The sequence below is a fragment of the Opisthocomus hoazin genome, chromosome 14 (genome assembly GCF_030867145.1).
Source record: "Opisthocomus hoazin isolate bOpiHoa1 chromosome 14, bOpiHoa1.hap1, whole genome shotgun sequence".
Taxonomy (NCBI): Eukaryota; Metazoa; Chordata; class Aves; order Opisthocomiformes; family Opisthocomidae; genus Opisthocomus; species Opisthocomus hoazin.
This window is the reverse complement of record NC_134427.1, coordinates 9,168,142-9,196,093: the sequence shown is the minus strand read 5'-3', so window position 1 is coordinate 9,196,093 and position 27,952 is coordinate 9,168,142. Positions and strand designations below refer to the sequence as shown.

At 49.7% G+C, this 27,952-nt stretch overlaps 1 protein-coding gene across 4 annotated transcripts in view; it reads right to left on the bottom strand.

The window, feature by feature from the left end:
- GPC3 (glypican 3) overlaps positions 1-27,952 on the bottom strand; it is a 154,964-nt gene that overhangs the window by 13,027 nt on the left and 113,985 nt on the right. For all 4 annotated transcript variants that reach the window (XR_012765495.1, XM_075435401.1, XM_075435402.1 and 1 more), the window contains one exon: positions 15,021-15,174. Coding sequence is in view for 3 of the 4 variants with exons in the window: in XM_075435401.1 (XP_075291516.1) it covers positions 15,021-15,174 (154 nt within the window). In the remaining variant the exon portion in view is untranslated. The remainder of the gene's footprint in view (positions 1-15,020; positions 15,175-27,952) is intronic.

Below are 27,952 nucleotides of genomic sequence, written 5' to 3'. Positions count from 1 at the left end.
AGGCCAAAAGACCCCAAAACACAGCGACATGACGAGCGGCGAGCCCGGGATGGCCGTGCACAGCGCATAGTACCGGCCGGTGATGATTTTCACAGCCCCAGCCGTGCGGTTTTGGTCTGGAAAGGCAAAGCACAGCGACTGCACGCCGCCTTTCACCCAAGGGTCTCAAAGCGCACCGCAGGCATTAATTACGCACTCTGCTTTGCAGAGATTAATTAAGCACTGAAACCTCATGGTCCCCGAGGGCAAGCCTCCATTCACTAATGGCTAAAACTGAGCCGAGGCTTCACGAGCACTGATGGGCGAGTGGGGAAAAGCACCACTGAGCTCTCCGAGTCGCTTTGAAGCAGCGGCCTCCTCCTCCTTGGATGCTTTTAATTCCTCCAGACACGTCCCAGCAAGTCCCCCTGTGAAGGTAGCCATTCGAGGTTTTGCTCTGAAAACACTCTTTATGGCAAGGCACGGAAACCAGAGAGCACCGGGAGGGCAGGAGCAGTCCGGTCCCACAGCCATCTTTCAGTGCATCTGCTCAGCCCCTATTTCTAAGGACATCTCAAGAGGTCTCTGACATTAATTGTCATTTTTCCTAACAATGAACTCCTGCATCCATGCACCGAGAAGCAACAGAAGCTCCTCAAACCATCCTTGTTGCTTCCTCATGTGCCGCTGACTGCCGGGCTGCTTTGTCACCCCTCCTCGGGCAGGACAGGTTGCAGAAGGCAACAAGGCTGCCTTTTTCTGCCCATCCTCCCAAACCATCCAGCTGTGAGAGACGTCCCCAGCAGCTTGGCCAGCGGAGTGGTGGGAAGGCACCCTAACACGCATGGGTGCTTCGAGGCGCTCCAGAAACCGCCCTCGCTGCAGCATTTGCAGAGCTGGCATCCTTCACCAGGTCAAACCCACGTCCCCTGCCGCACCGCACGGGCCTCGTGCAGCCTCCGCAGGCCTCCTGTGATGCATTAGCAAAGCTGCGGGGAGAATCAGGGGCTGAAACCACGTCAATGTTGTCATCTGTCTGGATGACTTCATGTCTTCTCAGAAGCTGGCCAAGCCATTTACCCAGGGCACAGGTGCCAAGCAATGATGGATCCAGACGAGCAGCCTGCAGACTCACGAACATGCACACTCATGGTGTCTTTAGCAACAAATGCCTGGATGAAATAGGTGACAAGTGCATTAAAAAAATATGATACCTGTGCAGCAGAGAGCTGGAAGGCAAACGGGGATTGCCAGCCCCTGCAGCTAACAAAAAGTAGTGGCTGGGCTGCAGCTGCAGCCTGGGAAACCCATTAAGACAACATGGGGTGTCAAATTGTATGTAACATGAGTGTCGGGCTTGCAGGCACTGCGTGACGGGAGCCCCGCGATGCAGCCAGGCGGAAAGCAGGTCCGAAGAGACCGGAGACGACAAGAGTTTCTCAGCACATGCCTGCCTGTGTCTCCCAAAATCTGTGAGGAGCAGGGGAACAGGCACAGCTCTGCACAGCCCCCCGAGGAAACAGATCCACGGCATGTCTGCATGGCCCCGGAAAGCCTGAAGTCAAGGCAGGGGCAGAGAAAGTATCGCCCAGCCCTGGCTGTGGGATGCAGAGGTGGAGATGCCCGGGGAGGGATCCCTCAGAGCAGGGTTTGCTACAGGGGCTGCATCTGCTTCCTTTGCTTTAGGGTTAGTGCAATCCTGCAGACATCCAGTCCCCTGGTGCAGTTTTCCACTGAATGGAAGTGATTTAGGAACCTCCAGGCGATCCCACACAGTGGTCCCACTTACCCCGTATCCTACATAACAGGAGCTGGTTAAGTATTTTTACAGACAGGTTTCTGTTCCCTAATGTATGGAACTGGTCAGGGTTAGTCTTACTGCTATTAGCAACCAAAATCACTCTCAAGCCTCTTGCTTCCCAACCCAAGCACAGCAATTCTTTTCATTCAAGAAGCAGAAATACCTCCTTGCTGTATCCTTATTTTTGGATTTTATTTTATCTTTTTGTTGGTACACAGAACCATTTTTCTTTTTTCCACATTTTCTAATGAGTTCTGGCAGCGAGAAGTTGTTTGTAAATCACACAAGTATTTGTTTTACTGGAAACATCTGCTTTAACACATTTGTCTTGAAAAAACATTTTTTTTTTAAACAAAGGTATTAAGCTGCAATGTAAATTGGGCACATCTGTTTATGAGTCACTGCAACAGCGCTGCCTCCAATGCACCAGATCACATGGATCTCCAGGGGCCTGATCCAGCAGAAATTGGAAACTTACAGCTCGCTCTGCTCCCTTTTCCGGCACTGCTTTTCCAGGAGTATTGCTGCCTGATTTAATAAATTAAGGCCACTAAATAAGAAAGACCTATTTAGCATCTGCTAATAGCATTATGTGTCTGGCCCAGCAGACACTTCAGTATCAGCAAGATACTTAAGCCGGTGCCCGACTCCATGCGCACCCAAGGACTGAGCTCAGTGGAATCAGTTGTGCGTGGGGGACACCCGTAGCTGGAGTCTCCAGCCTGTGCCAGACCTACCTCTGCCCACGGTGCCGTACCACCTCTGCCGCCTTCAGCTGCTCAGTGCTGCGATTCAAAGCATTTAGAGAAGCAAACTTGATGGAAAGATGTCAGCTGAACCTCCAAGACCAAAACCTGACCCACCAGCAGGTACTCATTCACTGGAAATATAAGGGTAGGCAGATCTTGGACAGTAGTCTGGAGCCCAGGAGAAACCATTCAGCTTTGTTTTCTGGAGTGGCTGGAGAGGATCCCCCGATGCTTCTGGGGTAAATAAAGCAATCTGGGGGTAGGAATGGGGCATCAAAAAGGGCAAGGAGGTGCCTGGAGAGGGCAGATTCAGGACCTCCATCTCTACAAGAGCTGCAGGACCCAAATTGTCCTGGGGACACACACACTAGCTCACCAGAGAAAAGCTTTCTGACCGCCACCAAAGCCCACAGCTGGACAGGAACATCCCACCAGTGCCCAGGTGGGGAACATGGCACGTACACAGCCTTCGCTCCCTGCACCGGCCGCAGTGGCTCTGCTGGCACAGCCTGTTTGTCCGGCACGAATGCCTGCCCCAAAAGCACCACAGTGCTGCTGTGACCCTCCCACACCTGATAGCTGCCACTGGCCCCACAGCTGGGAAAACTGCCCCACTGGTGAAAGCACCTACGGACAGAGCAGGCGGCAGCCACGGGGAGGTGGCTGTGCTCAGCCGCGTGTTGGATGCACGATGCTGGGCACACCTTGTAGAGTCACAGACTGGTTTGGGTTGGAAGGGACCTCACAGATCATCCAGTTCCAATCCCCCTGCCACAGGCTGCCACACCTTCCACCTGACCAGGCTGCTCAAAGCCCCATCCAACCTGGCCTTGGACACTGCCAGGGAGGGGGCAGCCACAGCTTCTCTGGGCAACCTGGGCCAGGGCCTCACCACCCTCATGGTGAAGAATTGCTTTCTTATAGCTAATGTAAATCTGCCCTCTTTTAGTTTAAAACTGTTACCCCTTGTCCTATCACTACACTCCTTGATAAAGAGTCCCTCCCCATTTTTCCTGTAGGCCCCCTTTTAGATATAGAAAGGCTGCTACAAGGTGTCCCTGGACTCTTCTCCAGGCTGAACAGCCCCAGCTTTCTCAGCCTGTCCTCATACGGGAGGATGCTCCAGCCCTCAGACCGTCTTTGTGGCCCTCCTCTAGACCTTGAGCCTCTTTTAGTCTTTACAATGGCAGAAATAAAGCTACAAGTGCCACAAAGTGAAATGGAAGGCGACAGTGCATCAGATGCTCCCTGCCAACAGATGCTGGAGCACAAGGGGGGACGTTTTCCCCTAGAGGGAAGGGGAGAGGAGAGCGTTTCAGGTACAAATGCATTCTTTCACATTCTCTGCATTTGCCTTAGCAGATGATTTATGTGGACAAGGGAAGAGGAAGAGATATTGCAGGCTATGTTCTGCAATGACTTTGGGGAACACACAATTTTTTTTATTTTATATACTATTTACTGGAATGATCTACACAGAACCAGAACAGGACGCGTGAACGTACCAAAACTGCAGAGCAGCCAGCGGAGAGATATCAGGGAGGCAGAGGATATTACTCAGACTCTGATAATAACCACCAGCTCCCACCTGCCAACTGCAGTCTGCCTAACAGAAAAGTCTGAAAACAGGCTGCGGCAGATGTCTGCCTCCCCATGCAGGAAGCGTCTCCAGCATCCATGGGACATCAGCAACTCCAAAGCAGCTTCGAGTCCAACAAATTTACAGAGACTCAAGATACTGAGTTAAAACAGGAAAAGGGAGGGGGGGAAGAGGAGAAGAAAAAGGATGTGTATCACACTGCAGTTGTAATTTACATTTTTGAAATCCTGCCGGGACTCCTGCGCTGGACTGAGATGGTGACAGATGCCCTGGCAGTCTGTCCAGCTGCCGAAGCCGACGCAGCCAGCGAGGTCCCACAGCAGCCACCAATACCTGCCACCACACTACCTACGTCCCTGCGCATCATGGCACAAAACTGCCAAGGGAGCAGCCAAGGGAGCAGCCAGCCGAGGGCTGCAGCAGCGTCCTGGGCATGCAGCAGTGCACAGGGTCCTTCAGCACCCAGCAAAGAGTCAGCCCCGAGGCAGCACGTGGGGGACCGGCTCCGGCTTCTCGGAGAAGGGATGCGCAGAAAGGGCCCTCGGAGATGGAAGGTGTGGGAAGGGGAAGGCGCTGCCGGGTTTGCACCGGGTGCAGACCCCAGCCTCCCACGGGAGGGAAGGGCAGAGCTTGTCCCAGGTCCCGCGGGAAGCAAAGAGCAAAGGAAAAGCAGGAACAGACAGCAAGCTGTCGAGAGCTCCAAATACCATCGAAGGCCTTTTCTGAAACAACAGAAGCTGGTCAAAATGCCAGATTTCCATTCCCACGTAAAACAGGGAATGTGCTACTGCTCCAAAGAAGAACAAAGGTAAAATGTAGCCAAATTTTCCGGTTTGTTTTGTCTTTTTAAAAAAGCAAGTTGACTTACCAATCCAACAAAGTTCAATCAATTCATTTGGATTTCATGTTTTTCTACAGTATAATTAAAAATGTAATTTCAAGCAGAGTTTTCGACAAGAAGCTGCTCTGTAGTGAAAGCTGACAGTGTTAACTTGAGGTATGGGTAAGCATGCCACTGCTGCATTTCCCCATTGCAGGAGCAGAGAAAAAAGTTTCAATTCATTTTCAAAACAACAAAAAGAACACCCTCAAAAACCCCAGCATGCTTCATTGCACCCTGGTTCCAGTCTTCCCATCAGAAAGTTTCCAATCTGCCCTAAAAACAACATGAGGGGAGGTTAAATTTTGGGGGCAAGCTGCTTTTGCCCAAAGTGAGACGCACTATAGACTCAGAAAAGCTGGCAAGGCGGGCGAACATCAGAAGCACTCGGCTGCCTGAAATTTGTTGCTATGGCAGAAAGCCACCTGGGCTCTCCTTGGAGCCACGAAAGCCCTGGAATGCCCAGGGGCCGGGGAGGGATGGCGATGGCAGAGCGCAGCCCGCCAGCAGCCACCGCGCGGGGAGGAGGACATCGCTCCTCCAGTTCGCAGCTCATCCATCCCAGCCAGGCGAGGGCTCGGGGATCTGCTGGAGGTCCACCTGGGAATCGGGGGAGCAGCGCTCGGACAGACACACCTGGTTTAGTTCATGTTACTCCTGGTGCCGGCCCCAGCAGATGTGCCCGCGCAGGTCAGGGCTAATGCACAACAGTCGAAGAGAGCTTCTGCCTGACGGATGATGAATTCTGTGTTTCTGGAGCGTGCAGAGCAGTGTTGACTCAGTAACCGATCGTGTCCTGGTAATACACTGACTGACGAGTGATTTGCAGCCCAGACCCAAGCGCACACTATTTTCACTTGCAAAGCAAGGAGTGGGGAGAAGAGGGAAAGAAACGTGGATTAAAAACAATGAGTCCTGAGAGATTTGCCTGGAGGAGCATCCCTTTGCCTCTTTCCAATATCTTTTTGGTAAGAACTAAGATGACAGGCTGCTTTCTGGGCAGGTCTGTGTTTGCTTCTGCTGGAGGAAGGCATCAAGGCTCCAGGATCAGGCCCATGCCCAAGTCCAGCATGGTCTCTCCAGTGACTGAATTTTGAGAGTCTTATCTCAGCCAATGCCTTTTCCTCCACCCGGACTACAAACCATGACTTTACAAGGAGCATCGCTGTTTGGAAAGATCCAGACATCTTCCAGATACTTAACTCACAGCTTCATTTAATCAGGCTTGATTAGTTCATATATTTATGGAAAGATGTAAAAACTAATTTCAAGAATGTGATGCTCTCATCTGTAGCAAGTAGAAACCTGCTGGATCCCGGGTAAGGAGATCACTGCCATGTAGGCTCTCACTCAACCACATCTAAGTAAACAGCAGCTCCCCAGAGCCTTCGGTTGCTGCCATAATGCGATGTTGCAACTCACACCACTAGGTCATTGCCACGATATCCTATGTAAAAGCAAACACATTTGTTCAAATCTGAAGAGGGGAACTGAAAGGTCAAGGTTTTTAAGGCAGTCTGGAAAATTTCAGCATTTCCCATCTTCCTCCCTTTAGGGCTCAAAAGTGCTCTGAAAGTTGTACCCAAAATTTTCCAGTAAGTGATGGCTTCCATGGTCCACCTCAAACACCATCTGTTCTCTTGGACATCTCCCTCAGGGCAAGATGACGGACACCAACAGAGCAGCCACAACAGAGAACCCAGGACTCTCCTAGACCCTTCCAATGAGACAAGGCCACCTGGTGCAATGTTAATTGTGTTTGCAATTTTTCACACAGTTGTATTTCCCCAAGGCACTCTCTGTGCAGACACATCAAGCTCATCCCAAGCCAGGCTGTGTTTAATAGTCCTTGACAAACCTTAGTTTCACGAATTTGTCTTTTTGTGTCTGTGACCCCATGCAACCTTCGGGTGTCCCCGCTGTGTGATGTTCCTTCTGTTCCATCCTTGCTGTTGCCCATAGCCAAATCCCCAGCGCCATGGCAGCATGTGCCAAAGGATCCCAGTCTTGCTGACCCCAGCCTTGTGTTCAGCTGATGGCTGTGGTTTCCGAGTGTCACCATTTCGCAGGACTGTAGCAGTAGCTCAGTCTGCTTCCCTTTGGTGGCGCCCAGGTGGTCAAAGACACCTGAAGTATAAGCAGATATCACTAACTGCAGTGCGATCCCAAGGACTGTGAGCTAATATGGGCACTCAGCACCCACCCATCTTCGCTCTGCATCGGGGCTAAAGACAACACAGTCAGGAACACTGATCCAGCAGTCTGCAAGGAAGGATGTCAGCTGGACCAGCCTGTCCTGGATCACAGAGGAGTGGAAATGCTGCCAGGAGAGAAGGTAGCCCTTCTTCGTGCAGGGTGCATCCCCCATTTTCTGAGACCAGAAGCCATGGCAGCCATGGGACAAGAGAGGAATAACCCAGCCCCGTGCCCACAGGTCGTCCCCAGGATGTTTTACAGTTGAGTGCCAGCATGCCGACACGAGTGCTGGGCACACACAGCAGCTGGCACAGCTGGGACACACTCCAGGGCTGGAGCCCTCTCCTGCAACACCAAGCAGGGCTGTGCCCTACAGCCTCATTTATTACGTCCCCGTAATCGCTCTTATCAGCTTACCTGCAGTAAGGCATTAGTAAAAGCCAAGCCACTCATGAAAGGGGCACCCTCTCCTATGTGAAAAGTCAATCAACACGTTATATTGTTATCAGGCTTGCAGACAAACCTCTCTTTGTATGACAAACCGCACAGATACGATGCCCTGACTATCAGCATAAGGTTATCTCGTCGGTCCATTAGCAAGTAGCACCTGGTCTGCTTCTGTCTGAAATATTCCTTTATTGTCGTCCCTTAAAAAGAAATCCAGTTAAACTATTTCGTCTCTCCCTAGAGAAAAACAGCACAGAAAGAAAAGCAAGTTTGTATCCAAGCCGGGAAGCGTGTTTCCCAGCTTCAGAAGAATTTGTGTATTTTCAGCCACAGAAAAACAGATTCATCATCCTTTAAAGATAAATATTACTATCACTATTGCAACCAGGCAGATTTTTGCATACTTGAAATTGTTTTGATGAGTTCAGTCATGTAAAATGCTGCACTTGGTAACAATTTAAAGATATACTAGCTCCCAAATTACACTGTTGAAAAGTATCTCCTTAGACAGTCTGGCATAATACAAATTGTTATTCAAACTTACAACCTGACTAAAGAGTAGACCTTTTGCCAGCAGACTGGCATTATAAACATCTGGGACTGATAAGCAATCATAGGTTTTCAAAGGTTTTTGTGAATTTGTATGTGTAAGAGCAGAAGCATCATCTCCTCTGACCTTCCGTGTGTCTCCAACCCTTCAACCTCACCCAGTTGCCTCGTACTGAGCCCACGAACCAGTCTCATCTGCGCTGATCTGGGCTTCCGAAAGAAGGATTTAGGCTAACGTCTGCTCACATTGGGAATGTGATGCATGTGATTTGTGGCTATAAGGATATCAAGGGTTTACGTGCCCTCCACTGATCCTGCTTTAAAAAACCTGGTACATCATTCTTTGCTTTGGGTCAGCACGGACTGAGGCAGTGGAAGTTAGCTCCTGAAAATACCAGATACAAGCTGCTCAGACTTGGATCTGCAATCTGTAAGGACAACACTGAAAAAGTGAAAAAAAATTTTAAAACTGAAGAAAAATTGAAATGAGAAAAATAGGAGCATGGGATTAATATATTCAGTAGATTTACTTGCTGATTTCATAGATGTTTTTGCATATATTTAGCTTTTCTCAAAGTGAAAACTTATTCTGATAGATGCATTTCTAATTCTTCAGCTGTGGACTTACTGTTTCCTTGGAGGAACTCACAGCATTGAAGTTACAAGAACCCTTCAGAACGTATACATTATGTACAATGCCAGGCCTGGAAGAGTCACAGCAGCACGAACAGCCAGCAGAAGGATGCTATAAACAGACCCTTTTCTGAAAGCCACCAATAATTTTCCCAGTCTGTGAATAAAGAAAATCATTTTTGCTGACGTCAAAAGTGAATTAATGAACTTGCCACTCAATTAGGGCTTCAGCCAACTGCTGCATGTGACTCCCTCTCCATCTCCTAGCTTGTGTTTGGACAGTGATAAACAATTCTGGACTTCCAACGAAATCTTCATTAAAAGGAGAAATTTCAACAAACACAAACACTTGAAACAGAAAAGCAATAATCAAGCTATTGCACTGTTTTAGTTGGTACGATTCCAGCTCTTCCATCAGGATAATCTGGCTGACATTTGGCCTTGTCATTTTTTCACCCTGGGACAGGATGAATGTCTTCCAAAACAGTATGCCTCTGCTACGCTTGCTTCAGTCAAGCATTCAACAGCACCCTCTTTGGAAAAAAAAAAAGAAAAAAAAAAGCTGCTGCTACAAAAATTACAGTTAAGTCTCAAAGCTTTTAGCAGAATAGAAAAAAAAAGGTGGAAGGATGCTGCATCAAACCGACATGGCTCACCCGCCGCGTGAGCCAAGGACAGGGCACCTCTGCTGCAGGCTGAGCAGAGCCACGTACAATAAATATTGATATTGTAGGCATGATACTCTTCAGTAGGACAATCCAAGCCTGCAGGCTGTACAGCAGGAAGGCACAACAGCCACGTGGCCCAGTGCTGTCAGCAAAATCCACACAGATGGGGGCATTTTCCACCTGCGGAAGGAGTAATTTAAAAGTCAGTCAGGTATTTGAAAACGTCTTTCTTGGCAGACAGACGGACACCCCAAGACTCCGCACTACATGGAGCCGAGCGGTATCAGCAGACACTAGCCGCTCAGATACGGGCACCCTGAAGGCATCTGCAGAGAAGCAATCACCGTGACAAAGGATGGGAAGGCATGATCTTCTAAATACTTTAACTGCTGTTGGTCTGTCTCCCAGCACAAGCACGGAGTGAGCCCTGGCCGATGTCTGAGCACTCCCAGGTTGGGAGCACCCGCTTTTCCAGCACGAATACCCACTTCTAAGGAAACTTTCTGGCAGGAATGGGCTGCAGAGGCCAGGAGGGCTGCACCCAAAGAGACCCTGCCTGGCCCCCAGCACAGCCACTGCCTCGGCAGAGAAAGCCATTGCTACCCGTTTGCCCCCCTAGAATGAACAGCCCTTTGCACCCCCTGAAAAAGCAATTAAAATATCACCATAGCAGCAGCATCTCCTGTTCGCCGCCTGCCACAGCAGCTGGGGGGACGGGGCTGGGACTGATGGCACCTCCAGAAATAAACCTGGGACAGCATGGGGTGATGAGAGGAAGGTTACCAAAGGCTGAGCGGCAGGAATGACATCTCAGCGCCGAGACCTCTGAAACACAGAACTATTTCCTGGGATATTTGGAGATGTCTGAAAGCGGAATAGGATGAAAGTTGCAACTCACAGGGGTTCAGAGCAACTTCCAAAAACACGGTGTGAGGCAGAAAACAGCAGTGTCCCGCTCCCTGCCCACCCAGGGCACGGCCACACGAACACAGCAGCCCCTTCTCTCTGCGAAGGTGGCTGCAGGAGACATCACCCGCTCTGCAGTCTGCCTATATTCCCCTCTGGAAGCAACACCACCTCTGTTACACATATAAAGGGGCTGTCAACAAACAGCTTTTCCACCTGGGAAGAGACCATGCTCAGCCACCCCGAGCAGCGATGTTCAAGCCTGCAACTTGACGAGAGTTCTCGAAACAACCCTGCTGCCAAGAGGATGAACCAGTGGCAAAGCAAGGCAGAAGCTATTAAAGAGTTACAGATCTGGGTAAATCAAGGTACACACTGCGCTGATCTTGACTTTCATCCAGGGCCCGGGTACAGTGTGGACTGCTGGAAAGCCATGCAGAGGTCCAGCCTGCCCGGCTGGTCTGGCAGCACGCGGCGGCAGCCGGAGCAGCCAAAGGGCAGGGTGCAGGGAACCTCAGGGCTTCCCCGGGGCTCAACCTACCAACTCCCTCTCTCCCTGAGAAATAACCAAGGGAGAGCAGAAAGGCAAAACTAACTGCAGGTTACGCAGCAGGAACAGCCAGGCAGGGGAGCTGTTTTACACACGCGAACTTGCTGAGCCATCTCTACATATCTTTATTGCACACATCTATCCTTACATATCTCATGGGATGAGGCCAACTTCCCTTCCCAGGACAAACTATTTCTACTTTATTCTGCCAAATCCATCTGTTCCCAAGACAACTTTTGTTACTGCCTAACACAGATATTTTGGAAGGGTAAATCTTCCCCTCGTTCTCCCACCCTCCCAGTTGCTGGATCCCTCAGAACATTCCCCGAGTGATCCTCCAGCCACTAAAAGGGATTTTTTCCTCCTGGCAAAGCTTGCGAGATGCCCAGGGGCACGGCATCCCTGCACAGGTAAGCTGGACCACACCACCTTCACAAATCCCCTGAAAAACATCCACCTCCTCTCCCCCAGCGCCTGCTAAAGCCGCCCGCCTGGTGCAGAAGCCTCTCCAGGACCAACGTTTTATTTTCAGGCCTCCTGGCAATGAGCTTGTCGGTTATAAGTGGCATCTTGGGTGAGAACGATGGAGGTGAGCTAATTAGTGGGTGGTGTCTGGAGAGGCAGTGAAGTGCCAGCCACCCCAGGCTCTGTTTGCTTTGGGTGCCCAGTGTTGGACGACCGATCCCAGTGGGGTGCGAGCGCATGTTTGCGCCATACAGCCTCTGGAAAACATTTTCACCGACTTGCAATTTGGGGGAAAATACTATAATTTATTTGCAGGCATGATTTGCCATTAGTGTGGCATAAATATACGTGTGTGTACGTACACAGCTCTATTTTTAGAGCTGCATGGCCAGGGTGCCGGCTCCACGGTTACTCCATCGACAAACAGGATGAGCTGGGAGGTTTTCAGTCCTCCCCCTTATTGTAAACATTATCTGCCTTCACAATCCTTAATGTGTTGCAGATGTGACAAACAATAAAAGACCCATCATAAAAAAAAGCCTGCCATTCTGTGTTTCCCACTGGAGCAACATAATAATGAATTTATTAGCATATAGCGCTCACCAACATATGTTTATAGTCACTCACAAACTTTTGACTTGACAGTTTACAAGTATGTTTAAATCATTAAAGTTGAAGTCGACTGTCCAGTTATTACAGGCTCATTATAAATAGGAAACAAAGGTTACATTTTATACAACAGACGATAAATCAAAACTAGTCTGTATTTGAGACTGACTATTTTTTTTTCCCCCTTTTGCTCTTTTTTTGTCTCTACGTTTTCAAGACCTTCTAAGGGGACATCTTGGTGAGGCCAGTGCCGAGCAGCTGTTTGCCATTAGCCGGCAGGACCAGTGGCACCCGCGCTGGCGAGCAGCAGAAACTCCCACTGCATCCAAGAGATGCGAAGACCTCAGAGGTGGCAAACTCTGCCAACATTTTCACTCAACCACTGACCAAACGCAGTGCCAGCCCCAGGCACCCACCTCTCCTCCTCCCCAAGGCATCGCCAAGTGCATCTGCAAGGCACTGGCGACCCTCTGCAAGGGAGGAACATCTCCCCTTCCACTACAGGGCCAAGGAAATTTCCTCCTGAGCCTCTACGAAAGGGAAAACAAAGCACCCAAGCTGCGTTCCCCAACTGCAAACCTCAGAGTCGACAGAGGCACTCAAACACCCTCGAAGGGGGTTTTGGGGTTTGACCACTGCACTATGACACAGACCCCCGGCCATCCAGCCACGTTCCTGCCTTAACACTGCTGAGCATCCAGCACGGGATAAAACCAGAGAGACAGTAACTCAACCCCAGCCACTCCCAGTCCTTTCTGCCTCTAGTACAGGGTAACCACCTTGGGAAGAAGAGAGATAAAGCCACACTAAATGTAAAAGTTCATTTTGTAAACTATTTCCAGATTTCAAAGCCTGGCATCATTTCAGATCGGGATGCTAACCTAAAATTTAAAATTTGTGGAAAGGGGGGGGAATGTACAATGGTTTCTGGTCCCTTTTATTTCGTGCTATGTACATGTGATATGATGGAAAAAAATTAATTGAAAAATGCCCTTTCAAAGTAAAAAGAAGTATCATTCTCAAAAATGTTGAAAGTGAGTATTTCCACATCATCAGCAACTTTTCCTGGGCTTGTTTCCAACATAAAACTTGAACTGAGTCACAGTTTACATCCAATACCAACCAAATAGGATTCTGTCACTGTCAGATCAGCTTTGCCTTTCTGCTCTAAAGCAAAACACGAAAAAAAGAGCATTATGGCCTGGGCAAGTAAGGGAGCAGCAGAAAGTCTCCCTGGCCACCGCGACGGCACAGCTTACGTCCTCTGAAGCCGGTAGGTGCCTAAGAGCTGTGCTGGACAAACCTCGCGCTCTCAGCAACCTGAAACACTTAACCTGCCAGGAACGCAATGCCCCAAAGCCACCGCTGCTTAAAAGTTAATATTTACCCATCCTGCAGCAAAGGCAGCAGCAAACACCCTCCAGCCGAGCAGCCCAAGGAGGACAAGTCCTCTTTTCCTACAACATTTTCACACACCGCAGCGACAAGAGAGGTCTAAATTGCTAGACTGGCAGGTTGTCGGGGAGATCAATACAGTGATTAAACTAGCCTGGAGAGACAGAAACAGGCAGAAAGGATTATATGCCCGGCTTCAGAAATCACCGATGATGTTGTGGGGAAGGCTATAAGAGGAAATTAGAAACACACTAAAAATAGCATAAAGGTGTGACACGATGATCATGGAAAATGAAACACGTATCTCTGCTCTCGACTCAGGACGATGAGGATCACCTGTATTTCCTTAACATGCACTTTGATATTTAGTTCTTGGATGAAATAAAGTACATTTTATCCTTCTCCGAATTCTATATTTCTCTTTCATATCTGGACTGGAGGACTTAAAAAGCCTTTTCTTTCCCTTACCCAGTATTTGAATATATGTATTTTATGTATTTTACATAATGTGTCAATAATCTTTGATACGAAACTGGCATTTAACATATCAGGTCTCACTTCATTAAGGATATTTTAATTATCCCATACCTATGGAAGGGAATTTATAAACATCTGTGCTTCGTTTAAGAGTCCAAATTTGCCTCTTAAACTTCAAAGCTGTAAAGCTGATTTTATCCAGGTTTGGTTGTCTGGTCTCTCGAAGCACAACGCATAGCACTGGAACCAGCATTAATTAGGCCAGGCCTCCAGCCCGCAGACCCACGCCCAGCATACACCGCTCATCCACGACCGACACAGCCTCTAACAGCCTGGTCTCGTTCACGTGAGTGAAACAGATGATGCTGCTGAGCTCCACAGAGCCAGGAGGAGGATGACAGTGGTTAGTGGGTCGGGGAGAAGGCACATGACAACGGCATTTGCACCTGCCCAAGTCACAACCGGTCCTTCGCTTTCTCCTCCCAATGGGTGACCAAGGACTGCCTCATTAATAACATAGCCTTGAAGCACTAGGAGTGCCTCATGGCCATTTTCACAGCAACCAAAGAGATGACTTGCACTGGTAAGCAATGCAGTTTCAGGCTCCCAAGTACCTAAATCACTTCCGAAAAACAGGCTCGAGATATCTGTAAAAAATTATCATGACCCTCTAAACCCTAGAACAGAAATAACCATCATTTGCTGCAGTCAAACAATCCTTACCGACTTTCTGACATCCCCTACAAAGCAGAAAAACTCATCTCTAAGCTCGTGAGCACGGGCAGTAGTGGGAAGGAGAGAAGAGGGTGACTCTCGGACCTACGGCAGGTTTGCAGCCTGCCTTAAACTCCCTCCCACAGGCTGCTCTCAACACACCCCTGAAAAACCGACCTGGAAAAGCAGTGGCTTTACTTCTCCAGCTGCTGTCCCTGCTGGCACCGAGGCCAGACAACATGATGCTGGGCATCAACAGCTTCTGGGTCGTGGCTGTGGAAAGCATTGGTGGTGTCTGCAGAAACTGGACCTGAGCAGACCTCAAAGACCAACTCCTCGCACTATCATCAAGACCCACAACTCCCAGAGGAGCAGCCGCTGCTGGACCACTGTCCCCATCACCTGCTAAGAACCGGAGCTGGTTCCTCACTCGCAGCTCTCCATCCCCGGAGCCTCCGCCACAGTCATCTTCATCGTCACAGTCTCCGCTCTCCTCCTCCTCCTCCGGGGTTTTGCCTGGAGCTTTTCGGTGGGGCAAAGCCATCCCTTTGAGCAGCTGAAAGACATGAGGCGCCACAGTCATTCAACAGCTTCCCTCCACTGTCCCTACCGCTTCAGCCCACACTCATAGGGGGATCGGGTGCCAAGAGGGGGACAGGGCTCAGTGGAGCCAGGACAGCAGGACAAGACCTCGTCACGCTCCTCATGCCAAAGCACTGATGAGCTCAGGTTCATTCATGGACAAAGCTGCTCACAAAACCTCAATGGAAGAAACAAGAGGGGGAGCAAAAACCACACTGAGCACTCTGCCCTTCAGCTTCTGCCCATCGAGCATCACATGAGCTAGAGCACGTCCACCTGCCCTGCGAAACCCCAATGACACCCAAGCTCAGGAGACAGCTGCAAAACACACGTCCAGAGTTAAGCCAGATGAGGCAAAAACCGGCAGCAAGAGGAAAGCCTGTTCAGGGATTCTCACTGCTTCCAGGGACTATCTGCCATCTGAGAAGTAACACGCGTGAAAGAAAATGGCACATCTCGCAGGCCCGTACGGCGCCCCACTAAAATAACTTCAAAATCTCCTTCCTCGCTCTTGAATTGCAGAGGATGCTAGTCAAAGTTTTTGGGCCAGCCAAGCAACACAAGGAAAGGATCTTTTAAAGGATGTTTTCAAGCCAAGTCCTAACTAAGGGTGACAGGTTGCACCCCCCCGCAATGGGGACTGGGATAGCTCCACTCAGCACGGGGTCAGGACTGCTCCTCAGACACGGGTGGGAGCTCCCCACCCTGCCCCTGTGCAGTGCACGGAGGGATTCGACACATTTTAAGCTATTGGCTTCTTCTTCCCGCTGACTTCTGGTTTTGCTGTTGCTGAAAGCAGCCAGTTATTTCATCACAAACCCAGATCCACTTTGAAAAAGTGTGAGTCAGACAGTTAATATATGCTGAAAATTTCTATCACTACCACTCTGCTGTTAAAAGCCTTCTTGAATTTAATCTCAGCCTTAAAAAAAATAATGAAAAGGATAAGTAACAGAGAAGATATTGCAAAATGGGAGCTTTCCGCATACTTCAGGGGTTTAGTTAGTTCCATCTATTGCAGCAATATGCGTTCCTTTCAAGGCATTTTTTAATATCTGGAATCTAGGTTATATTTTTAAACTATTAAGCTAGCCTTAGAAAACAGTTTCTAAAATATTTAGCTGCTGAAGTTTATACAGCCTTGGAGGAATGCTTTCGGCATCTGGTGTGCTCTGTCCACAGCAATGTCCACATACCTTCGTGTTTGTGTTAGAGGAGCACAACGTAATGAAAAACAAATGGCTCAACAGGAGACCCCTCCGGCTTCCCCAGCCGCGCCTGGCGGGGAGAAGCAACGCGACGAACATCTCCTTGGCCCGTGCAGAGGTCTGCCTGGCCTGACAGCCATGCCGCATCCCAAATCGACGGTAGGAAGCCCAGCGCAGCTCATCTCCCCAAAACTTGGGGGATGCTTTTCTGTGGCCTTCAACATCCTTTGGCTCAGACTGTTTAAGTTCACTTTTCAGGAATTTAATTTTATTTAGACATTTAAAGGCCTTTCCCAGAATACGGCGTAACCACAAAAGAACAACAAACAAACAAAAAGGCAGCCGCAGCTCTGGGGGTAGCACGGTGAAGACTTCACACAGGAACTGAATGCGCTGACCGCTCAAGCCTTTACGCCATCACCATTCCTCCCCTCCAAACACAGCCCACAGCACAGAGTATATCAGCTGAAGGTACAACGAGCATCTCCCACACACAGAAGCTAATTACAACATGCACCAGTTTGGACCCATTGCCCCAGTACATCATTGCTAAAAAACCAAGCCCATTGCGGTGAAGGGGACCGTGACCGCTCAGCAGCGGGATGCTCGCTCCTCTGCGGGATGCTCGCTCCTCTGCACTCAAGGCATGGAGCACACCAGCCAGGACCCAACGCATGTCTCAGCAGCACAACTTTCATTACTTACCCAAAACAGCAGAGGAACTTTCTGGCAGAGAGAATTAAGCTTTGGGATATTTTCAGATTTAATAAGCTCAGCAGGGGGTTGGGGAAAAATCACGATTTTTCATTTGTATGTTTTCAAACATTAAAATTACTGAGCATTTCTTGTATTACTACTTTTTTCTTGTCATGCCATAAATCAGCAGCTTAATTTCTCTGCCTTTGTAGCCACAACAAAACAGGAACTTTCTGAGAAATGCTGCACGGGCCCCGACTTTGGATCAAGTCAATGCGACACCCCTGCACCACGCTGCTCCTTCCTTTTCTAGGATGAAAGCTCCATCCTTGGCCATGCACTCCCCAGCTACCAGGAGCCATGGGGATATTCAACGAGTCAGATTTTGCAGCTGGCTCTGAGAGAAATGAAGCCCACGACTCAGAACCTACTGGCACCCTTAGAAGAAATCCCTCCCTGCTCTGCTGGTGCATCCAGACCTGGGAATGCTGTCAGATGCCTTGGCTTCGGCCACAGCAGCAGCCACAGTCCTGCTCATCGACCACTGCACAACCTCCCCGATAGTCTGCACGCTTTATGAATTTATACTTAGTGGACTGAACACAGATTCCCCATCCTTAAATAGCAAGCAGATCTGACTGTACCCTAACATTACAGTTTATTCATGTCCTGTGGTTTAAAGCCTATGGTAAGAGGCAGGAAAATACATAGTCTGGCGCTCGCTAAAGTAGTATGTAACAGCGAGGCAGCTTTAACTTAATCACAATTCATCCAGCTGTAAGAGTTTACAGTCGTATCTACTCTTTTTTGCTAAACCATACTGGCAAAAGTACACTATAATGTACGCGATGTAAACTAGAGCACTAATTGTGGGAGTCCATGCGCACGCACGCGTCTCCGAGGTGTCTGCAGGGCATTCACCTCCCATCTGCACAACACCATAGAGTCATTCAGGTTGGAAAAGGCCACCATGGCAGGAGACAAGTGGGCCGCAGCCTTTGCTCCCGACTACAACCTCCATCAGCTCAGATGTGTGTCGGTTTTACTTCCAATCCCATCCCTTTTAAATCGTGACCCTCTGGACAGGCAGTGCCGTGGTACCCCCACTGCCGTGTCAGTGCCGGATCAGCGACACGAGGGACGCCGGGCAGCCCCGGCTGGTGTCCATATACATCTTTGTTGCTTGGCTTGTCCTGTGGTCTCCCTCCAGCTTAAAAAACAAGCCAGATGGGAACGGTGTGCCGAGCCTTTCTGCAAGGAAAGCTCCCCAGGGCATCCCAGCATGATTTACACAATTATTCATAACCACACAGTGACCAGACAAAAACAGATGCAGCAACGCCGGGTAATGACTCAGGTGGATTTGGACGGGCCACCGTATGTTGATATCTTTATAACTCCTCATTCTTTACAACCACTTTACTCAGAACTCACCAGTCCACCAGCCCACTGAGCCACCTGGTCTTGTTTTTCTAATTTTAACATGAACAGTGAGAGCTGCAACATACTTTTTATCATTAATCTCCCGTTTCCAAAAAGAAATCAGTATTGTGTTTCTTGGACTGTAGTTTAATAGCTGTTCTCTCCTTTTGGAAACTACGCCCCTGGTATTGCAAATATCAATTTGAGCAATACGTAAAATTGTGCCCACAAATTCAGATAAAATACTGGCAGTGAGCTACAAGCACTGTGCTCCATGAGGGCAGAAATCATCCCTTTCAACATACTTCAAAAACATGTAAAGTAAAGAGAACAGCCAAAGAGATTATTAAGGGGAATAGAAGACTTAGAAAAACATTTAATTCCTCCATGAGTTTAGGGGAGAAGTCTGATTGATATTTCTAATCTTTTGGTGGACAGAGCTGTCATTTAATTTAGCTTGCATGACTGAAAGAATTTAATAAAAGTGTCCCATAGAGTTATGCTAAAATTCTCAGCGTGTTTTTAGTAAGCCTCTGGAATACGATCAAACCTAAAAAGCTGCAGAGGATGGAGACTGAACTTGCAGCTAAAATAATATTCAGGATTGTAATATACGCTTAATAACCAAGTATTCACATCCAGCAGAAAAAGTGCCTTAATGCAGAAACTCCTCTGGATCCCCAGCTGCGTGTCCAGGTGCCGCTTGGCATCACGAAGGGGACCCTGGGAACAGGACCCACCAGCGAAAACCAGCCCCTGGCTCTGCTAGAAACCCTTCCAAACTCAACCACACCCACCAACTCAGGACCATCCGCAAAACTTCGGACGTCTTCCTTCCGGAGCCTCAGTAAGAAAGAGTTTTGGAGGAGCAACGGTGTCATTCCCCTCGCATCGCAGAAGCCGCCCGCTCCAGCCACACATGTTCGAGTACCCGACGCGGACGCCGCTCTACTTCCCTCGCAATTCCCGAGACTCCCGACAGGTCAGGTTTTTCTATTTTAAATTCCAGCCTGCTGAAAACTTTGGGTTAGGGGGAAAAAAACTAGATCTTACAGCCAATCCTGACCTTGAAATCTGCAATACTGAATAATTTATGGGTGGCTTTTAAATCAGGGCAGCATCATGGGAAACATGCAGATTTTCACACGATACTGTTCCTTGTTAACAGTTCATTAGAATGTACAGAAGTATATTCCCATTATGAAATACAGCTGGGGTTGTTTTGCTTACGAAGGTCATTATCTGATCACAAGGCAGAATCGGGAAAAGGAGCCCATTTCAAAAGCCTGAAGTTGTGGACATTTTGAAAACTCATGTGTTTTGAATTTTGTGGCCTGGTCATACACAGGCATGCAACAGGAGAATCGATTCTCTCCACTTCCTCTGCTTATTAGCCCTGGAAATAGCATGGAAAAAAATTATATTTTATTAGCAAATACCTTCTTTATTATTTAACCAAACTTCATCATGGGATTTGTGGATGCCCTCCACTCCACTTTCGTATTTTCCAGCTCCGTTCGGTTTATTCTTTCTGCGGATGGGGACCTCGGTGGCACAGGAGCGTGCGCAAGCAAAAACTCAATGCAACATCAACAGCATCATTTTCACTTGCTTCTTTCCAAGCTCTAGAGAGCTTTCCCCCTCTTGGGCAGCAACAAAACGCAACACGTATTACAGAAAAACTCAATGTTCCCTGGCACCGAACACCAAATGCCATTTAAAAATAAGGGTATTTAAAGCTTCTAAAATATCTGTCAATACCAGGATTTGTATTTCTGTCTTGCAAGTGCGAGCGCAGGTGTGTGCAGGTGGGCACCACTGCCCTTCCGACCACAACATTAGCCCACGGACAGAAGAGCCCATCCTGGCAAGAGGACACCCGAAATGTGGTTTCCTTATGGCCCTTCCAGTTGGATGCACCTTGGCAGTGCAGACGTGGCAGAGCAGAAACCTGTTCCTAACTGTACTCCTGTTTCAAGCTCACCACAACAAGGAGCAATCGCTAATTAAATGTCAATAAAGTGGAAGCAGGCTTTGGAGCCAGAAAAGTAATTCTCAGTGCTTGGAAAAACAACAAGTTGGGCACATCAGTTGTTTTATTAGCTACTCTAAAAGCAAATTCTGCACTTCCCTGTGCTGCCTGATTCAAGACTTCATAGGTTTTGTACTGCTGAAGCCATACTCGGCAGACCAAGCCCCAGGCAGCACCTCCTGCCTGTTCTGGGCAGGGTGGGCAAGGGATGGCCCTGGGATGCCCTCCCCACACACCACTCTTGGGTCACTCCCGCTTTGGGACACACCATCCCATGGTGACGGGTGCCAAAAGGAGCGAACCATAGCTCTGAGTTTATATCGTGACTCTTCAGCCATAAAAATATTTCAGTCTTTACTTCTAGCACTCAAAATACCATCTCCTGAAACAGGAAAAATCCCTACTGTGCATCACTTGGGGTCTACTGGCACAGCAGGACCCCCTTTACTGCCTTCACGGGCTCCAGAGGAGATGCTTTCAGCTGCCAGTAAATCAGCTTTCCTGGTCACACTCCTGATAGCACAAAGAACCTGGTGACAGCAGTGAATTATTGGCCAAAGGGTGGACCTACTTTATGGATCATCAGCTTAATTCTAGATTAGCTATCAAAACTGACAACATCCCTATGGGTAAAGGAAGACAGATAAACACCCGTAAGTACTGGCAGTAATTAAAATGAGTCTGCACTGGACAGTAAATCTCTTTCGGCAGCAGAAGGGGCTGCCAGGCCGTTATGAATTGCTCAGTGAAAGCAGGCTGATGCCCAGGACAGGATGCTCTGGCGGGCACAGAGGTTAAGCCCTGGCTGGCACCAGGGCAGGCGGAGGGACTGCTCCTGCCTGCTGTCCCCAGGCAGGGGAGGTGTCACTTCCCCAACCCGAACAAATGCTCATTCATCACAGGGCACATGCGAAAAAGAGATTACTTGGGCTTTACGATCGGCTCATTCACCTTATATCCAGTTCCTTCCCCTTCCACCCTGCGGCTATTTATGGCTTGTTTTTGTGCGGCGGTCGGAAGGAACAGGACGGTGTGGGTGCCGAGCGGGGCCGCGGGGTCCAGCCCAGCCCACTGGGGACCTGGGCAGTCCCCATCTGCTTCTGGCTCATCCCCTAAGACCCGCATTGATGCTAACACTGGAGAAATGCTGCTTTGCTCTTTGTGAGCTGCTACAGCCCTGTCTCCTCCTTTGTATTTTCGAGACCAAACTATCAGCAGTCCCTCAGCATCCCTTCCTGCATCCCTCTGTCCCCCTGCATCGAACACAGACATTCCCCAAACTCCCAAACCCCATTATTAAACCAATCATTGAACATGCAGTTGGACCAGGCAGTAGATGTCTTCAGCACCTTGCTGGAGTCTGCCTGGACCTCTTCCTGCCAGGATCGGACAGACTCTTACGAGCTACCACTTCTTTAGAAGTGACGTGGCAATGCAGATATTTACTGCAAACACCCCCTTCCAGCTCTTCTTCACTTTGCCTGGGCTGACCTGCACCCTTTCCTCAGTCTCTGCCACAGCACCCATAACTGCTCCAGATTCGGAGCTGCTCATGCCAGAGCACCTCCTGAGGACATTTCGTTTGGTGCACAACCAGGGAAACCATTTGTGCTTACAGCTGTACCTTGATAAAGGGGAGCAACACCATGCTAATCCCATGGGTGGCCCTTAAAGTGCATCAGGGAAAGAGCTGGGATTTCCAGACCACTTGGGCTTTCAGACTGCCTGGAAGAATGAAACAAGGAACAAAGTCACCGAGAGAGCTGTCCCCATCAGGCAGATAACGACCCACATCTGCTGAGGGCAGAAAAGGCATTGCAAAGATGCTCCCTTCCTGGCTGCCTGCAAGGACCATCTGCCTTGACTGCTTCCCACACCATTTCTTCACTGGCGTGATATCCCTGCTCCTTCTCCCCATAAAGTTTCTCAGTCTCCTACCAGCAGCCCCAGCTGCCTTCCCCTCTCCTTTCCGCCCACTCTGCGTCACTAGACAGGAGAACCTGGACCAATTTCTCCACCCGCCAAGCAGCCACCCCTCAGGGCGTTGGCAACTGAGTGAAAGAGGGGTGTGGGAGCCTACACGGGCCAGGACCCATCACTGCTATTATCCATATTTTCCACATTTTGTTTAGTTATGTTGGAGCAGAATCCCACTCTGCCATCCAAACACCACTCAGAAGGGCCCAAAGTGCACATCACCAGAAGACAAAACATGAGACAACAAGCAAAGCAGGAGCACAGGGAACAAGAAGACAACATGGGCAGAGGTAGAGCAATCAACCACCTCATCACCATCAGATCCTTCAGGCATCTGAGCAGAGATGGCCTGGGAGGAAGATGCCCTAGATGCAAGAGCATCTAGGAGGACATGTAGGTTTCATATCACCTTAAGCCATCTGCGGAAAAAGCCCCATGTCTCTATAGAGGGGGACCAGCATGCCCAAGGCAGGGCGTGCAGCAGCAAGCAGGTCCTCACAGCCCCCTCACTGCCCAGCTCAGCCCAGCCCATGTCGGAGCAGCTGGGAGATTTCCTCTTGGCTCGGGCTCCAGCACACATGGCCACTCTCCGGCTGTCAGCGACGTCTGCCAGGGCTGCCTGCGAGACAAACATCTCGTCCTTGGCACCAGGTAGGAAACTGCAAGGCGAGAGCTGTGCCGGAAGGAATTTTTTCCCCTCCTTCTCCTTCTGCCACACAAATGAGAGGCAAATCTCTGTCCCAGCTGCTTCCCTTTTCCCCTAAAAGCTCCCAGCGGAGAGGGGCTTCTCAAATCATGTATTTTTGTGCACAGTGTTGTCTTGTACAGAGGTTTAGCCCAGAACACCAGCCCCTCTCCCCCTGGCTGCACCCTGCCCTCCCGGGGGCTGCTCTTTCCAGCTTTGCTTCTGCATTCACTTCACCCCAAGGCACTGGCAGCCCAAAAAGCAACTGCAAGCAGCTCTGCTGAATGTCCCCAGCTCCACAGAGCTCTCACAGGCCACTGAACAACTGCCTCATAAGCCAATTACCGCCTATCAGACAAGACAACCCCTGTGCAGGGCTGATTACTGAGCCACTGATTTCAGCAGAGACTTCAGTCAGGCACAAGGAGGAAGACTCAATGGCGAACACCCCTCCAAACCTGTTGGCTAGGGAGGAGCGAGCAGCTGGTCTGCCCTCCTCGGGACCCGCTGGCCACCGCACTGGGACAGGTTGTGCCTAGCTGAGCCCTGGACATGATCCTTGGGAGCTGGGGGGTTGGTGGTCTCCAGCATCCCATGGCCACCTCTGCCACCCAGCAGCCACCGCTCGGTCCAGTGTGGAGAGCAGAGCAGGGAGCTGGGAACGGGGTCCATAGGTGGGACAGGGCTGCTGCTGCTGGGGAAGGCACCCAGAGCCCCAGACCCTGCTGCCACAATATGCACTTCACATTAAACAGGCATTCGAGTGAGACAAACCAGACCAGAAGTATTCCCAGGAACCAAGTCTCTCAAGGCTCTGTGGTCCCCAACTAACACCTGGGCAGGCTCCTAGGCAAGGTCTCAGCTCTCCTCTGCATTCAGAGTGTGGCTGCTGCTTGCTAAAACCCAAAGAGGAGAAAATTTAACTTCACGGACACAGCTTTCCAGTGTCCATACTGGCACCTGCCTCCTAGGATGGGTCTGCAAACAGGATGAGGGAACGTGCAGGCTCCAGCACAGCCGCTGCTGATGTGCTGGGATGCAACCCATCACCGATAGTGAACACATCCATAAAAACAGACCCTGCAAGGCTCAGGGCCCCAGAGCTGAGCTGCAGGCAAGAGGCAGAAGGAGCCCTGCACAAAGTGGTTCTCCAGCATGGATGCACAACCAACAACTGAGCAGCTAAAGCAACTCGGAATTTAAAAAAGGTTCAAAGCTGGTGACTTTATACGCTCCCTCAGTGAGACTCAACACTACCAGAGGAAGCCCTGAAATCCACCTACATGAGTCTCACCCTCAGCATTTAGAAGTTTATGTGCTGCACGAAAAGGTCAGTAAACTCCTTCCCCACTGATAGGCGGGAGGCATTTGAGGGGTCCTGCCAAAAATAAAAAGCAATTTCCTGCCCATCAGGATACATCTTGCTGGCTCAGACACCCATCCTCTGCCAGCTGCCTCCCAGCTCCCCGTGCCTCACAAGACAGCATCTTCTTCCATGTGTCCTCAGAAAGGCCAGCCAAGCACATTTGCTTCTTTTAAAAATCGTGGCTTCGCAATACAGCCGAGCAAGGCCGTAGGCAACAAATATCGCCGCAACCTGAACGTCCCTGTTTGCTCACAGAGTTTTACATGCTGCAAGGGCGATCTCTCGCAGCACGTGCTGCAACAGCAAGAGCACTAAAATACAACCCGGCCTTTGCAGTCAGTTACGTGTCAAAACCAAGCTAAGAAGTTTAATGAGCAACAGCATTAACTGAGAGAGCCCTCCTAAGCCGTGAGGGTTACTGACAGCCGCCCCAACGCAGACAGGTCAATGCAGTCTCACTGACTGGGGACAGGGCTTGCCAGCGCAGAGACCTCTGCCTAATTACAAACATCTGCTTCATCAGCAGGTGTAACAAAAGCAGTGAGATTACCAATTATTCATTACCTAAAATGTACAAGACCTCTTGCCCTGGCAGCAGCACAGCTTGAATGAAAGCTGCAGCAGTCTGTGCCAGCCACTGCCTCCACAGCAGTGGGAAAGAGCATCAGGAGAAGTCCCAGGAGCAGCCTCGGGCTCCTACCCAGCCAAGCCAGTGCTTTAAAAAAGGAACCGCACTTTCCCAGAGCAGGATTGCTGAGTGGGGTGTAGGTCCGATGCCTCTCCTACTTCAGACCAGGAAAGCTCTGCTGACATTTGTTGCAAGAACGAAGCTCTTGAGACCAGAACAACTGCTTCAGCTGGCTAATATCTTTCTCTGCACGGTAGGAAGACACCTTACACTGCCCTTTCCATCAAAAAAAACACCAGTGAGTGCTTTTAGTTCCTTTAATACAAGGTACACGCAATCTGATAGCAGACTGAGCAGCAGGATCTGGAAGGAGTCCTCCACTACCCATCCCCGGCTGGTGTCATGGAGGATACACTTTAACACCTCTGGGAGAAGGAAAGCCATAAGTGCACCTTGATCCCACTGCAGAGTGGTCTGGTGAAGCGGCAAAATTGCACCAAGGGCACCCCCAGCTCCAACCTTCCCGGCACACAGAGCAGCTAGGGATGGAGCAGGAATCTCACAGGCATCCCCGCTCACGGAAATGCCGCCGGCACACCGTGTCACAGCCAGGCACAACGCTCCCGGTGCAGAGCAGCCCTCCCACCAAAGCTGGCCCTCCCTACCCACCACGGGTCTGACCATTCTGCTTTCTCCTCCCTTCCCCTGAGAACATCATCACTAAGCGGCTACACGCCATCAGGCTGGAATCAGAAGTAACATTACTATTAACGAGCCTTCTTCCTCAAGAAGCAGAAGCAATCAGATTTGTCCTGTGGCCAAGACAACCATAGGTTAACTTCCAGGCCTGCTCTGGACGATGAAGATCAGCTCCCTGCATCCCAATCCCATTTCACGCTGGACCACACTTTAAAAACCTTGACTTCTGTACAATTTTGGAAAAAACCACACAAATAAGAAACCTACCAATCCCTGTCAAAGGGGGCTGCGTGCTCTGTTACTGGGACCATCGGGGAGCACACTTACCTCAGCCATCTACTGATGAAGTTACCAGCCTGAGTCACAGCACAAGGCGACACTCGATACAATTAACAAGGCCTAGAATAACTGTGATTAGCTGTTATTTTGGTATCAATGGCTCCGCTTACACCATATTTTGCTGTACAAGGATTCCTCCAGGTTTGTTTCCTCCACAACAGGATAAACTCCAGCACTGGTACAGGATATCTGGTGTTTGTTTTAAAGCACTGCTGTGCATCAGCTGCCTGTTTTGGACACAAAAGCAAATGAATCCCCTTGAAAGGTACTTTTAATCCAGCTGATTTCCACATCATTGTCTGGAGGCTGGTCCCTGCAGGACACACGTGAGGCACCTGCCTCCCTGCCGGAGCTGAAGCCACAGGGGCAAAGTTGAATCCCTTCTCGTGCATAAGAGCGCAGCAAGCAGGGAATTTCAGGGAAGGAGAGTGATAAAGTGCTATTTATGTTACCAGAAGGTTACGAATGCCTAATAATAAACTAGTGTGGAAACCAGCCAAAACTGCCACCCACCCAAGCTCAGCCCAGCTTCCCGGCCTTGCTGAGAAAAGCAAGGAGCTGGGTGCACCGCCTGGGAAAGCTTTGCTGCTCCTATAGTCTCACTGAGCTAAACCTCTATTCTGATACTAGATACGTGGTGAAACACCATGGATGAATCAAGCGACCCTCAGAAAGGCACGGGGGATTAGCAAAAAGGCAGCACAGGTGAGACATTCCTTTTTCACACCGATAAAGGAGGTGTATGGCTTCACACAGGAACACACCTTCCCCATCCCCCTCCTGTGTGCTCCTGCAATTCAGTGCCAGGGGAAGGACAATGAAAGGAGGAAGGACAAGGAAAGAGTGAATCTTGTCTTAAAAAAATGACAGCTTTGCAGTCCCGTTATTCACAAAAAAAAAAGGGACACATGGCTGTGGACCAAAGGACTTGGGCACTGTGAGGAAAATCCCACAATTAATTACATTCTCCAAAAAAGTGGCTGATGAGGACTTTGGATATTGACGGGCATTTTGGCACTACCTTCGATGAAAGCAACCGGTCAGTAAGACATGGCAGTGATGGCCGGGTTTCCGCAGCACGCAGGAGATGCTCAGGCCCTCAGCACAACTCCCAGTTTCGCAGTCACTGAGCAGTACCAGAAATGTGCCTATTCACCACCCTTTCCTTACTGAAAATGGGAAATACCTCACATTCCACAGCAAATTTAACTGCCCGAGCAGTAAAAGCGTGGAGCTTACCAGCACAGCCCTTACGCTCCTCCGTCTCGTGCAAGACCATAGGTAAAACAGGTGAGAAACTTCAGCAAACACAGCCCAGATCACGCCTCTGTTTAAAAACACACCGGGTGCAATTAATCTCGAGCTGTTAAAGAAATCACGTTTGGGGTGACCTGCGGGTGCGGCGTTCCCACAACAAACCAAACAACGCTGGGACATTTGCAGTGTCCCGACGGGCGATAGCTGGCGTGGGCGAACGCCGGCTCTGACTGCAGAGGGGAAGGAGGGGTTGGGGTTTAAATAGCAACCTGACAGTCAGATATGCTCAAATTTAATTATGCTCTCGTTACAGAGGGTCACACTTCCCCTGATTTAACTGGCAAAATCCTGTAACTGCCACTTGCATATGGAGTCGGAGAGCATTTACCCGGCGTGTTAACGAGAGCCAAGGCACAGCTCAAAAGGAGGATGGAGTTAGTCTT